This window comes from Seriola dumerili, unplaced genomic scaffold (genome assembly GCF_002260705.1).
Source record: "Seriola dumerili isolate Sdu_G_001 unplaced genomic scaffold, Sdu_1.0 BDQW01000091.1, whole genome shotgun sequence".
In the NCBI taxonomy this organism is placed as follows: Eukaryota; Metazoa; Chordata; class Actinopteri; order Carangiformes; family Carangidae; genus Seriola; species Seriola dumerili.
Genome location: NW_019174346.1, coordinates 3,983,588 through 3,998,965, shown reverse-complemented (window position 1 = coordinate 3,998,965; position 15,378 = coordinate 3,983,588). Strand labels below are relative to the sequence as shown.

Genomic DNA, 15,378 nt, shown 5'->3' with positions numbered 1-15,378 from the left:
TATTCTTTCTCCCCTGCCTGCACCCCCCCCCCCCCCTTCCCTCCAAACCCCCCCCATCTCTCCTTCTCTCTTTCTCCATCACCTCCCACAGACAATGTTTATCTGCTTTAGCTCGCACTCGCTAGGTTCACTGCCACCCCCCTTCCTTTTTTCTAGTGTGCTTCAGGACAATGCATTTAGCGTATGATAAGGAATGAGGCTGAGTGGAAAAAATGCTTAGCTTTTAACCCTTCCTCTCTGTGTCACAATGAGCAAACGCCAACTTTTGCTTAGAAAACAGAAAGTTGAGCCCCTGACGGTAATCACAGACATACTGCAAATTCCTGGACGCAAATTGAGGATTTTCCAGGATTAGAAGAAACGTTTGTGATGCCAAGTCTCTTAACAGCAGTTTCTTATTCAGGGGTTAGGATGAATCTCTTACTTTCCCATAAGTTCTCAATCTGCTGCAGTCTGACCAGTCTACTGTACAATGTACTGGGGCTGCTGCAGCTGCAGTCACAAAATGGTTGACTCCCCCTACTATGCCTGCACAAAATGGCCTCCTTACTACCAGCTGAGTACAGTACAGAGATGCCGTGCATGAGTGTGATTCATTATTTAGCACACTTCTCCCTCTGAACAACATTAAAGATGAATGCAAATCTCAAACTTAGACACAAATAAATTTTGCTGTTTCTCTGCAGTATAAGGAAATAGAAACGATAAAGGACGAGTCCTACACATCCAGCGGTGTCAAACTCTTTAAAATATATAACTGTCAGCCGTATTTTTTATCAATATTTTAGGAAGAAAAAAAAGCCCTAGCATTATTTATATGGATTTATATTATTTAACTGCAGCTTACCTGAATGTGCATTTTGATAACTGCTTTCCCAATGAGTGTTGCACCAAAAAACGTCCAGAACGGGACCAGAAAGTGTCCACATGTTATTCCTGCCAGGTCAAACAGGGGATTTGGTATCTGTTGAAAACAACACTGATGATCAGACTTGATATTGTGTACATTCACATGAAGAAATACACAATAAATCACGCAGAGAAAGTGTAATTATAAATAAAACAATATAACACAATCGTGAAATCTATGTTGTATATTTTCCTCTGCATTTACCCACCATCTGTATTTCACATATCCACTTACTTACAGGAGGTCACTGAAAGTGCCATGAGAACTTCTGATACTTGTCTTATCTGATATTTACTTTTTGATTGTGTGCTGAATGATTCAAAGCTGACATTTCCTTTGAAATATGCATCAATGTCAATATTAGATGAATGTGGATGGGACAAAATAATTCAGACTGCTAAAACTCGTAGCAGGGGTGAAGAATATTTCATAGAAAAAAAAAGATTATGCATGATTTTACTCACAGAGGCACAGGCTAAAATCCCCAAGAAGCCGACTTTCTGGATGAGTTTCTGCACAGCTACTTTTGCTCTGGTGGCAAAGTCCTAAAAAAAAAAAAAGAAAAAAAAAAAGCAAAAGTAAGAATAATGTGAGATAAAATTTTCACCAGAGGCGTGATGCTGTTTAACTGATAATGATCGCATACTTAATACTGACTATACACGTAATGTAGACAAAGCTTCATTCACAGGACACATCTCCAACATGCTCTGCATATTTTTTCTACAAAACAGCAAATTGCTAAATAAAAATAATTTATTTTCATTATTGTTGATTGTAAAGTTTTCTACTGGATACATACCATAATATCTTTATTAATACTGGATTGTGTCTGACAGTTTAAAAGTGTTTCAAAGGAATATTAGTGATCTACATTTATTTTGATTAATTATTCACAATTAATTTCAAATAAACATAAGATTGATAGGTAAAATTGTTTGGATCCAAATAATTAATATGAGTACTGAAACATTTATTAAGGGAAAATTACAGCAGAGAGTTCTTTCAGGGTTTTACTAAGCATTTATGTGGAAGAGGGAAAATCACAGAGGTGTGTGAAATAAATGTGTGTAGCCAGCTGCCATGTTGTTTTTGAAGGGGGTTTTAATAAATGCTTTGAAGCCCATTCAAATGTCACATTAAAACAAGTCAAGAATTTAGGATAACATCTTGATTCAGGAAAACACTGAACAATCAAAGATCTGCTTTTAGGATTTCTCCATCACCTCTGACTGTTAATGTTTCAGCTTATTTACTGATTACTGTCTCTGTACTGACTTTAAATCTTTCCATTTTATTTCTAAAAACATAGTAGTGTTCAAGTGAAACGAAAAATGGGGGAATAACCTGTTTTTTTTTTTATCTGTGCTTGTTTCTAAATGATTTTAGAGGAGCAGCAGCTGCAAGATGCAGATTTTCTACCTCCTGTAAATCTGCCCTCAACAAAAAGTTGGAATCAGTTCCTGAACAAAACAGCAACTGACTAACCAAATAATGAGACCCTCAGAAACTAGATGTACAGCAGAGCAAACTGTTCACAACTTGAAAATACACATATTTTATTGGATTGCTCATAAGTGTGATTTTCCTTTAGTAAATCGCAGAATGTGTTTCTAAACCTTCCCAAGTTCAGGTGCTTAATTTTTAATGATAAAAATATATAAAATACAATATTTAAGCATCATCTTTACAATATTTACACTGTTTTAATTCAACTTTATCCACATCTTGCAAAATAAATGAGAAAAGTATGTGCGATGAGTGTGATTGGTGGGAGAAGTTGCCTGCTTGTTTAAATTTATCACAGGAACTCATCTAATAACAAGCAACTTCTTAGAGGGGAAAAAAGTATTTATTTAAATGTCTGAGTGCCAAATGTAGGTTTTGAGATAAATCAGGTCCTGAGGTAAATTCATGATCATCCTTCCAACATAATAATCTCCAAGTTCACAGCAGAAATGCCACAAATTCACCTGCCTAACATTCAACAAGAAATGCAAGTTTTACCTCTAAACGTGCTTCTTCATTCAATGACAATTATAAACTGGTTTTAGCATGTCTGTAGCTCACTTCTAGTGCCAGTTTAAGTTAAGTCCATTGTCATTGGGAATGTGAGAACAAGACAACAGACTTTGGTCATTCCAGTGACTCACATATTCTTACTTTTTCTGCTGGTGTTGCCCTATCCGTCTTGACAGCTCCACAAAAGCCTCTTTTCACAGCAATGACACACATTTTTCCCCAAATATACCTTTTCTGGGAAGAGGAGCTTTAATCTGTTTGGATTTTTACTTAAACTACTTCTGGGAAGACAGTGGGAATGCACAGGAAACCTTTGATCCAGGACCTTGCATATTTTCTGAGGACCCAACATTTAGGTAAATTATAAAATGACTGCTTGCTCTTTATGATAGATTTATTATTGTTAATTATTTTTTTCCAAAGAAATTGTGTGATTCAGGGCTCATATCATAACTCTTAAGATAATAGCAATAAAATATACTGAGGACACTGCATTCCCAAGATATTCAGTGCAAGTTTTTTTTTAATTTCTAGGCCTTAATATGTTAATAAATTGATCTTTTGGCAGCAGAAAATGTAGACTTTACAGCCAAAAACTACACAATGACATTCATTCTTTATTATTATTTCTACATTTGTCTGAGTTTTTCTTAAAGTTGATGCATTTTTATCATGAAAAACTATAAGTTTGTTATTTGTTTGTGAAGTTAATGAAATTATTGTGGTAACACTGCCTCTTTTTTTAAAATGCTCAGAAGTTCTCAAGATATTTATACTTGAATATATGATTAATATATAAATAATAAATCATTTTTAGTGATGTCATATATTATATTCTATTAAGTAACCCCTGTTTCTTTGATATCTTAATAAATATTTTGCAGAGTAAAGCCTTACATGTATATTTAATGTATTCTTACTCAGACTTGTTCAGAAATATGACATCGTAGTACTTTAATTCAAATGTGTGTCAGCTGCTGTATATATTGTGTGAAGGTATATATTACAGCTTGCATTTGCTATATGAAATTATATAGATGTTTCACATGAACATCATCCTTTTGTGCCTTTTAGATTTAACCCCAGACTTTGCGCCCAGAATATTTTTAATGCAAAAAAACTTCACATTTATTCATTAATAACTGCAACTGCAGTTCTCAATAAGTATATGAGGGCATTTGTTCCAAAGTGAGACAGCCTCTATTTAAAGACAATACACACTCTTTCTAACTGGTTGCTAATATGGACACAAAATTATGTTGATAAAGTTCCCCTCAAGACATTTATATAATTGTTTGTCCTTCTTGAATCACAGTGTTAATGTTTTAAACAGTTTCCTGGTGATTTTCATGTGGCAAAGTGTTTACATCTATTGCATTTTAGAATGAAGCCCTCAAATAATGAGTCAGTGGGCTGTTTAATTATTTATAATCTAAATATCCTTAATGAATGTTTGCTCTATGTGAAAGCATCTTTTTCACCTAAAACAATACAAAATCAACTGACAGAGAATCTAGAGAAAAAACAAATTAATTTCATAAGAAAAGATGAGAAAAATTTGTTTTCTTTTAAAAAAGTAAGGCCTCTGTTTCTGAAACATCATATTAATCTAAAAAAAAAAAAAGAGGTGCAGCAGGGGGCTGGCAATACATGATCATACCTAATATGGTCAACAAAACCAGTACAGTGCTGATGACATTCTTTACGGGGTGCAACCCAGCGGACAGGAAATTTGAGAGACATGGGAGGTCGCCTAATAAGGCGGTGGTGGGGGGAGCGAAGGGACACAGAATCTGATTGGTTCACTATTTGAATTTCTGCCTCCCCTGATGTCCAATCATGAAGGTTTATCCTTGGACAAGCCTGTAGTTTTAATTCTAGCCTGTCCCCATGTGTTCATACATGTGTGTGAGTGTGTTTGTGGGGGTGTATGTGTGTGTGTGTGTGTGTGTGAGAGTTGCTCAGCTGGTGGGAGACAGGGAGGGAAGGAATGTGTATGGCTGGTTTACAGCTGAACCACTGAGGACTGTGTCTGGACCAGGGACACCTGACAACCGCTGGTGTTGTAGCACAGACAGAACCCTGCAGAACCAATCAGTGCCATGGAGACGGCCTGTGAATCCCATTCATTTTCTGACATCATGACACATGCATTGTTTACATTAGGTGCTGTAGTTGAGCTTTTGGCTCATGCAGTGAGAGCGAGCATGAAAATATCACCGCAGTGTGAACAAAGGGTCCCTGAGGAGGTGAGGGGAGGGTGTAAAAGGGTGTGTGTATATGTGTGTGTGAACTTGTGACACTGTGATTTACTATAGTTGAACTATGTACTTGGACTCTCTCTCTCTCTCTCTCTCGTCTGCATTTCTGGACCGGGGAAGCGTCTATCTTGGATGGCTGGGGTTCAGACATCCAGACTCTGTTGTTGGCGGCTTATGGAAAATCACCATCTTTGCCAGGCAGCTTGCCAAGGGCTGCCTGCCGCCTCCCCAACCCCCACCCCTCCTCCACCCCCATCACCACTGGCCTGTAGGGCTGGGCTTAGCAGCAATTACATTTGGTAAGATCTTGTCAAGGGTGCAGTGTCATTAAAACCATGGGGGTTTTGGTTCCAGGTTTGGCTGTTCGGCACAGATGCCTTACTCAGCAGTCTGCACACCCACCCCACATGGAGCCGACATCTGATCTGTTATAGATCTGGACTTCCCCCTCCATACACATATATCACATGTGTTTAGACAATCTAATTATCTCATTTCTCATTTCAATAAGCAAATCAGACGTGCTCCTCAGAAACCACATTTTACTGGTTTTGGTTCTGGTACTGGTTCTTTTAATCTTTACAGCAAGTTCCCACCATGGTTTCATGAGCATGTGCTACTTTTGTCTCAAAATCAATTAACCCCTTGGAAAATATAAAATGACACATTAATCTGTGCACCATTATAAAGATAAGGGATGTAGCATGTCTTCTTGTCAGAGTAAATACACATATATTCAATATATAGCAGGTTGTTTGATGGATAATGAATTGAAAACAAGATTTAAGTCTTATTAGCTAAATGTCCAAAAAATGACTTCTGGTCTATAAGTGCAGGAGCATGCCCTGTAATGAAATTTGTGAGGATGGAGCAGAGTGAGCTCCACATTTAACATGATTGTCTGAATATCTGTGGTTACAGTTGCCAGGTGATGACACTTATTAGAAAAATCCACAGGGAAAAACCCCAGAGAAGACAGTTTTTTGAACTTGTTACAGCATCCCCAAAGCATTAGCAGTTTTTATATTTTCAGCAGCACCATTACTTTATGCGGATATACTAAATGTGAACAGGATCAGTTGCAAGTATTCGGTTTTTGAAACAACTATGTTTTTTTCTTATTTTTTCATCTAAAGTGCATTACTGTACGATGTGATTCTTGTTTCTCTTGGATTTGATGACATGTTGCTCGGAGGGTTTCTTTACAAAAAATTGACTTTTCATTGTGATAAAGTTGGCAAAGCAAACACTTTGTTTTCAGTGGGCTTTGGTAGGAACTGATGGGGCACAGAGTTCGAACATAGACAAAAAGTAGGCAGCGACAAGGCACCCTGCTCCATGTGGAAAAAAGTGTCAGACAAGGAAAAATCTATGCATAGCCTATACACAAGTCAACACCCACGCACATTTTTTCTCTCCCTCTCTCTGTTTTCTTTTTTTTTTCTCAATGAAAGTCTTTCACACAGAAGACACACATCTCCGGAGCGGCCGTGAGCCCCCCGACACGAAGACGGCTAAAGTTCATCTCATTAACTCCTGACAAGCCCGCGCCTGCGCCTGCTCTCTCTGGCACAAGAAGTGGAGTGATTAAGGAGTCCTGACGCAATCAAAGCTACAGTCCCCTTTCAAGAATAAAAAAAAAAAAAGAAAAAAGAAAAAAAAAAAAAAAAAGATACGCATTCAACCTATCTGGACACACACACTCACACACAAAAACACACACACATACACACAGACAAAAAAAAAAATGCACCCCTGAGTCCACGTTGACAAATTCTTTAACAAGCTGTGGTTAAAGGGAAGCTGGTTTTACTCTGACTCACCCCCCTCCTTTCAAACAGTTTACTGGAAATAAAGAGGGAGGAGGAGGGAGGGGGCACTTTCAGAGAAGTCACGTGACGGGGCCGGGCAAACCACAGCACAGAGAGCCTTTGAGTGCAGTAGGCCAGGGGGGAAGGCAGGCATACGCCCAGCGCAGATGGCCCTGATTTGAGTTACAGGAGATATGATCCTGGGAGTTGGCAATCAAGAATTCACAGCCTGTTAACCCTTTCCGTTACAAGCGGAAGTTACAAGCAGTCATGGACTTGATCCATGCAGGATGCTTCGAGACAGTCTGTGTCGATACTGAGGATTCCTCCCAGCACAGCGAGGGCTCTCGTACTGAGCTAAAGATTTAAGAGGGGAAAAAAAGCCGATGTTCATGACATCAGCGTCTGGAGCCGTTAGAAAAGGCATGACTTCATTATTCTTGAATAGCTCTGTTGAATGAATGAGAAAAAAAAAAAAACCCAGAGTGCTCTGCTGCAGTGCATCACGTGCACTTGTGGCAGGAAGTTGGCATGTGCAGGCTGGGAGAAATACCACTGGGTTTAAGTCAAACTGCTGGCACCTACAAACCTCTGTGACTTGAGCGGAGGGGTCGTAGTCAGCATCTTAATCCAGCTCTGGTGCTACAGGATGGAGAGAGCGTGTGTGTGTGTGGGATGTGGGATAGAGTCTGTGTGTTACTGTGTCGTGTGTTTGGTGGGCCCCAGGTTGTTGTGGGCGTGGAGCGGCGGTGTTTGGTTGGGGTGGGGGTGGGGGGTCACATCCTTGACGACAAAATTTAACCACTTCCTGTCTAAACACAATGATCCAACGATAGCTTTCTCCCATCCAATCCCAATGGAGCCTGTTTCCACTTTGGTCTACTACTATTGATTTTCAGCTTTCAATCAAAAACTCAAGACACAAATCCACAGCGGATGACTGCCTCCGTGTCCACCTTAAAAAGGTGTAAAAAGGGTAAAACGCGGAAGCGTGAAAATCAATCAGAGAGGTGTTGCGATATCTCCTTGGGTGAAAGATGGAACCCTGAGAACATCCAAAGTGATGGTAAAAGCTCTGGTGAGAGAAAAAATGTTTCCGTATGTGGCAGGTCCTCGCTGGTGCAAGCAACCTGCCTCCAGATGCTGTCCAATCACACGGGCACACATTACATATATACACATGGCTGCCAGATATCATCAGAAAGAGACAGAGAGAGACAGAGAGAGAGAGAGAGAGAGAGAGAGAGAGAGAGAGAAAGAGAGCAATGCGCAGTGGGAGACGAACACAGTGCGTGAGAAAGAATAAGAACATAGGAAGAGAAGGACAGAAAAAGAAACAATGTCAGAGAGAGAGCGAGACTGAGGCTGTGTACTGAGACAGCAGCACGCAGCGTCACTTCTAATCTGCCCTCGCTCGGATGCAGGACAAACAAGACGATGCTCCTCCTGCGTAACACTGTTAATTTGTTTGGGAAAAGACACGCAGGAGCTCTCCCGATGCTGAGATGATCGTTTAGACAAAACCTCCTCGTCCCCAGGCTGCCCGTTTGTCTTGCTCTTCAACTGTCTCTGCGCTTTTCTCACAGTTTCGGTGGGAAGCGCCACTTTATCAGTAAGTGATGTCAGAGCTCCACTCTCACACATGTGGTCTGAGCACCAAGGCTGCTGTTGGTGCCAACCTACCCAGCTGTCCACAGCATTACTAACAGTGGACCTTGCAGAAGGTGCCGCGTCCCTGCCCCTCGTTAAACAGCAGCACAGATTCTCCTCAACGCTTTTTTTTGGGACTTCCTTGAAACAGTTTCAGTATTAGTGTCTCAAAAGGTTACTTCAGTTTGTCAGTTAAACTTTGCTGATAATGAAATAAAGTGGTTGACGCAGTATTTCCCTTTAGAAGAGCAATGCTCAGTTTACACACAAAAAGCACACCTACAGGGCCGAATGGATCAATGATGCTTTAATGTGAAAAAATATTTCAATTGCCTGTTAAAAGATCATTTTATATACGTGGCGTTTCAGCCAGTTCAATTTAAAGAGATGCAGGAAAGGCAGAGACAGTGTGAAGGTGTGTGTGAGTGTGTGTTTGTGACAATGGACTACATATTCACCTACTGGTATTTGGAGACATGAACAGTTTTGTGAGTCGGTGACGCAGCCAAAGGCAAACCCCTAACCTGCTGTGACATCAGTAATTGAGCTGAGGCCAGAAATAGTGGTTCGAAGTTTTATCCCAAGAAACTGGTGCAATGAGGATTTTCTGCCACTAGAAATTAATGAATGAATTCATTTGTGATATGTTCTTTAACAAGATAATTAGACCCTGTCCACATGTAAATGGGTATTTCTCAAAACATAACTTTTTTTGTCCAAACTTTGTTTTAGGTCACTGAAAACAGACCATGTGAAAAACTCTGGCCACGACGAAGACTTTCAGAAACTCTGTTTTCAGTGTTGTTGTTATGTAGATTATTGTTCTTTGCAACCGGGACCTGTGATCCTTTTTTTTTTTTTTTTCAAGCATCTGATTGGCCAACATGGTTTTACGGTTATGGCTATATCACCACCTACTGATTTAGACAGTGAGTTTTTCATGTGGACAGAGATTTTGTTTTAGACCAGATGTGGAAAACCCCCATTTTAACAAACACCCGTGTACATGTGGACTTGGCCTGAGTCCAGGAGTTCCTACACAGGTTGATGTGGGAGAGAAGAGAGGGAAAATAAAACAAGTGACTGGTTAAGCATTGACTGTCTGAGATAATAGCGGTGAAAGTTAAACACATTACAGTCATTTTCATGCATTCCTGAACTGGGACAAATCAATTCTAGTGAGATACACACAGCTATTCCATATTCTAGACGACCTTGTGTATCCCAGCAGGAATCCCCACGGCGGACCACAGACCCCTGTTTGAGGACCACTGATTTAGTATGACAATAAATTTAAATTTTTTTGTATTTAAGTATCTCCAAAGTAAATAAACTGGCTTCAGTGTTTTGGACAAGTAACATCAATGACGTGGACGGAGTGTTTTCCTTGTTTCGAGATAAGAACCTGCTTCCAGAGAACAGTTTAACCAACACTGGAAACAAATGAAATCCTGCCTGCAAATATTTCCATTCATTCAAAATAAATGGCTTTCATTTGTAATAAGTAATTTTTTGAACATTGTTTGACATCCTCACAAAACAGGATGTTAAACCAGCATGGAAAAAAAAAAAAAAAAAAAAAGAAACAGATCATGACCTGACTGTGAAAAGTGAAAAGGAGTTGACTGGGTTGCTCCTAAAATCATCTACAATCACACTGCGATTTGAACATCCTCTTCCCTTTAAACTGAGCCTAAGTTATATATTTGTTGTAAACCTTACAGAAAGAAAATATTGTGGCAATTTAAAATAAACACAACAAATTCATCTTTCTGACATTTTCTGCCAATAAAGTTAGAGGAACAACACATCCACAGATATAGTCAGGTCTCATTTGTGAGACTTTATGAGACGTTTCTAATACATACACAAACATGGCCTAATATAGGAAGATTTTTTTTTATGCTATGACCACAGGCATTCTTTCTAAACATTTTTTCCTTTTGGAGTTACTGAATTATCAAAGTTAGCATGTCAGAACTGACCCACACATCTAAACTATGGTTGGACTGTTACTAATCCTTTATACATGCTGAGGAGTGAAATGCATACTGTAAACAAAAAGAAACATTCCTCTGAAACACTCAGTAATCCCTTGATTTCGGGAATACCCTCATAAAAAAAACCCAAAAAAAAAAAAACCCAGTAGATTTATTTGCTCAGTCGGGTACTGTCTGATATTGTCTGATATCGTTTATTTGTAAATACAACAGTGAGTGAGCCTGTTGTAAAAGTTCAAAACCATTTATGGATGCAGTTGTTTTACTGCACTTGACCTGTCTGACTGTTCGACCCACACGGAGAGAGAAAAGCATTCCTGAGGATGAGGACTGTGTCAGGACACTTTTGATGAAAAGCCTTCTAAAAAAACCACATGCATATTTCCACTGAATTCCCTTTCTCCATTCATAATCTCAACTGGGTGGAAAAATAAATATTTACAATGAGCTATGAGGTATTGTTGAAGTATTTGCTGGGATATTTCATATGAAAGGTTTTTTTTTTTCTTTTTTTTTTTTTACAGAGGATGTCAAAATGAAGGGCCGGAAATGGCGGGAACATTTTACTCTAGTGCATCATAGCTGTTCTCTTAGTCATAACGTTGTGAAAGCGCTTGATTCCTGTTGTACCGCTGACACACTGAGGTGGGGCTTGGTCAGCACACACAGACACACACAGACACACACAGACAGACACACAAAAAGAGGGGGATTGCAATTGCCAGTTGAGAACAAGGAACAAATATAAAAGGAGCTGAATGAAGTGAAGCAGGTAGAAGGAAAAGTTATAGCTCAACAAGATGAGTGTTGAGGGGGAGTGGGGGCAGAAAGAGGAGGAAATGAGAGGGGCTAGGTAACAGAAGATGATGAGGATGAAGGATGAGTAGATGAAGATGATGCAGGGAGCAGTGTGTCACCTGTGCAGACTGTGTCTGGTCCAGGATCTCCTCAAACTTCTGGTAATCCTCGTCATCAGGGTCAGCGCCGGAGAGCCGTGCAGCTCGGGCCATGAAGTAGGGAGGAAGCTCTCCTATGGCGGTGCCTGCACCCTGCTCACACAGAAACACAGACACAAACACACACACATACAGACAATGTTAGTTATTGCTGCTCAGCTGTTATTTATAATACTCCCCGATGTGATGTGCTTCTGTGTTTTGTTTTGGCAGCACAGGCTTCTGTCCCAAACGCTAATGAATCTGAATTCAACATAACTTTAAGACCGAGAGAGGTGTTAGCTCTTATGTACAGTGCAGGTTGTTTATTTGTATCAACTTTATTAAATTGTATTTAGATTCTGTGGCTGATTGTATTTTTTTTTTTAAATATGCATTGAGTAGGTTGGTGGTAAAAATTCTATATTTTATGCTAATTATTATAACAAGCATGTTACTGTGGTGACTGGGGGGTTAATGGAGCAAAATATCAATATCCACAATCCAAAGCAGCTTGCACTGCTTGATGTCTGGAATTGTGTGATCAGCGTGCTTAATGGGAATAAAACGGAAAGGATTTACGAGAACAAAAATCCCTCAGATTATTAAACGATCATGGACACATAAAACACAGGCCTGGGGAAGGTGAAAAACCAGATGCCACCTCTAAACAGCATATCAACACGCCGCACTGCTAACTGCTAACTGCTCTGTGCTAATCTACTTTTGGACATTTTGAATCCAGTGTTTCTGGAAAATTTCAGAAGTGCTAACAAGCCCTGGGGGGGGGGGGCTGGGGGGGGGATCAATATATCAAGATATCAATATCTAACAGCCAAAAGGAGCTTGTACCTCTAAAGCACTGGAGCCTGTGTGATTGAGGGGGGCTTAACAGGAAAAAAGCGGAAGTGATTTGAGGGAAATAAATCCTCAGCATTTGGTCGGTTCACCAAGTTCATTCTGCCAAAACATGAGGACGGAGAGGGAGTGTGGTGGGGAGGAGAGGGGTGAGGGCTACAGACTTAATTAACACAATGAAAACAGCCGCCAAGAAATTCAGTGTTTTTGGAGTTGCTCACAGCTCATTACTTTAATGTTTCCAGGCACAGGGGGAGAGCAGGGGTGTGAGGGGGGATGAGTGAAAGATGCTGAGGATATAGTTAGTGTAAGTTACAATTACAAATGGCATATGAATGATTTCAAGCCCCAACACATCCTGCAATGCACAGACGGCAATGAAAAACTTAAGCAGTGAAATTCAGTGGTCTAGGTGGAACATGCACAAAATCATAGCTTCAATCTCGCTCTCAGAAGAACATAACTGACTAATCACAGCCACATTACTTGCATGTAGCTGGATGGCTGGGCCAGAAGATGATTAGTGGGTAGTTAGCAACCATGGCAGCGACAACAAGCCCAAACAATCATTCTCAAGAGGCGGTGCTATCCCAAAACCTGGCAGACTGCATCTTTAATCTGAACACCCTCTTCTCTTGTTAACACTGCAGTCTTTGATGAAATCTGCCAGTTTTTTCTCATAATGGAGACGTGCCTTAATCTCCCTGGCAGCTGCTCCATTCAATAGCTCTGCCTCTGTTTGTGAGCCTGCATGTGCCTGTGTGTGTACGTGTGTATTTGTGTAGGGGGCAGTGAAATGCGTCCACCTGCGCAGTGGTGGTGTTTGAAGTGGAGCACTTCAGGGAGCGGCAGTAGTGGACAGAGAGGTTTCAAGAGGTAACAGAACAACACAAAGAGAGAGGAGGACAGAGAAAGGAGAGAGGAGGAGAGAGAGGAGGTAAAGAAGCAGTAGTGGTGCTGGTAGTAGTTGGGAGGGGGATGTCATGTCTCATCACCAGTGGGAGGCTGGCAGAGGGAGGGGGAACGCTGGCAGGGGTGCTTTGAAATCATGGGCGCAACAGGTGTCTCTAACTGTAGAGCTGACAAGCCTCAGCTCCAGTCATGCCAGGCTGAGGTTACAGGGGTGTAGTGGTGACTGGGTGGTGTTGAGTCCAAGGGGATTAGATGGCGCGCGCACACACACACACACACACACACACACACACACACACACCCACAAACACAGAGCCCTATATCACACCTCAGAGCATGGTGCTGCTGCTGGTGGGGCTGCAGCTTGGCTCAGGGGAAATTTGACTCCGGTAAATCAAGCATACACACTTTTCTCACACACACACACACACACACACACACACACACACACACACACACACACACACACACACACACACACACACACACACAAGACAGGGTGTGTCGTTATATCAATTTCATCATCATCACTATAAGGGGTGAAAGGTGAGGATCACAGTATCCTTTATTAAGGTATCATTTTTTTATGTTAATTAATTAATATTAATATTTAGTGAAGCACAGAAAATGTTTGATATTATGGTTCCAGGAAAGTGACTGAATGTCAATGAAAGGAACTAAGTAAGTGTTGTTTGTATAAAGGTATAATTATCCACATCATGTGTGTATGTGTGCATGTTTCCAAATTTTACATTTGTGTGTTTGCATGTGTGTACTGAATGTGTGTCTAGTCAATGTTTTACAAACAATAAGGAAGCCTGAAGGCTAATTACAGTCCAGTTGTGGAAAGCCTGCCCAGTTCCTGTAAAGTCCCTGGTAATGAAGAAGTAGCTGAGGATCTGTGTTTCCCCCTCGCCTCACCACCTTCCACATTACAGAGAACAGGGAAACAGATAACAAAGACTGATAAAAACTTATTTTGTGTGTCACGAGCCGAGTTCTCTTTTCTCACTGTTCAGCCTGTGGACATGAGAAGACACTGCACTTACAAATAAGTCCATAATGAGTGCGACTTCTAGATCACGTTGGCACATATCTGTTGCTGTGTTTTTACGTGTCCTGCATGTGTGTGTGTGTGTGTATGTGTGTGTGTGTGTGTGTGTGTGTGAGACAGTAGCACAAGCCAGTGTTAGTGGTTTCATGGTAACTCTGAGACATGTGTGAGTCACTGATAAACCATCAGAAACGCCAGTCTAAGTGTAACTAGACTCTTTGAAAGCTGTTCTTTGTCTAAGTTCAAGCTTTAAAATAGAAACTATGACTTTATAAAGTTTAACACTATTTTTATATATTTCTACTACAAAACAGCAAAAATATTTTCTGCTCTGGTTGTGAAAAAAGTCAAAAATATTTCATCTTTCTCTGGAACCACAAGGCTGGTTAGAAGTGTGAAACCACTGACAATGCATAGGGGAAATTCATGGTAAGTAGCCGGGGGTTTCCAAGCAGATGAGTTATCAATGAATACATTTTCACTCATAGTGTGAATGCAAATGTGCAGTACCTCCACCAGATCTTTAACTGGTGGAGGTATTGCAAAAAAAAAAGAAAAAGAAAAAAAAATGAGACAGTGATCGATAGCCACCTGTGACACTGATTATAAAATTAAGGTGCAGAAACCACACTGTCTTTCACATGGTCAGAGGTAGATCTTAAAGTTTTAAATAACACTTTGTATTAAAATGTTAACAGATGGAAAATACACAGGAATAGTCATGTTTTCACCTTTTTCACTGTTCTCTTACCACACCATAAATTGCATTTTAACTAAAAAAAACTCATAGTCTGATTTGTGCACCTAATTTGGAGTCCTTGGCGTGTACAGTTTGACCCTGCCCTTGGAAAACCAGGTCTCTAAAAGCCTTCAATTTTGGTAATAGTTTCTACCACCCTCTGTCTAATGGCACCTTTCAAAACCCACTGGATAAATTCAAAAATGCATGGTGGGAAATCTGAAAA

General features: G+C 40.3%; 1 protein-coding gene across 2 annotated transcripts in view; it reads right to left on the bottom strand.

Moving 5' to 3' along the window:
* The window catches only part of vmp1 (vacuole membrane protein 1), a 59,363-nt gene that overhangs the window by 22,682 nt on the left and 21,303 nt on the right, over window positions 1-15,378 (bottom strand). For both annotated transcript variants that reach the window (XM_022745906.1, XM_022745905.1), the window contains exons 7-9: window positions 11,572-11,703; window positions 1,375-1,455; window positions 848-964 (exon numbers count right to left, since the gene is read on the bottom strand). In XM_022745906.1, the coding sequence (XP_022601627.1) occupies window positions 848-964; window positions 1,375-1,455; window positions 11,572-11,703 (330 nt within the window). The remainder of the gene's footprint in view (window positions 1-847; window positions 965-1,374; window positions 1,456-11,571; window positions 11,704-15,378) is intronic.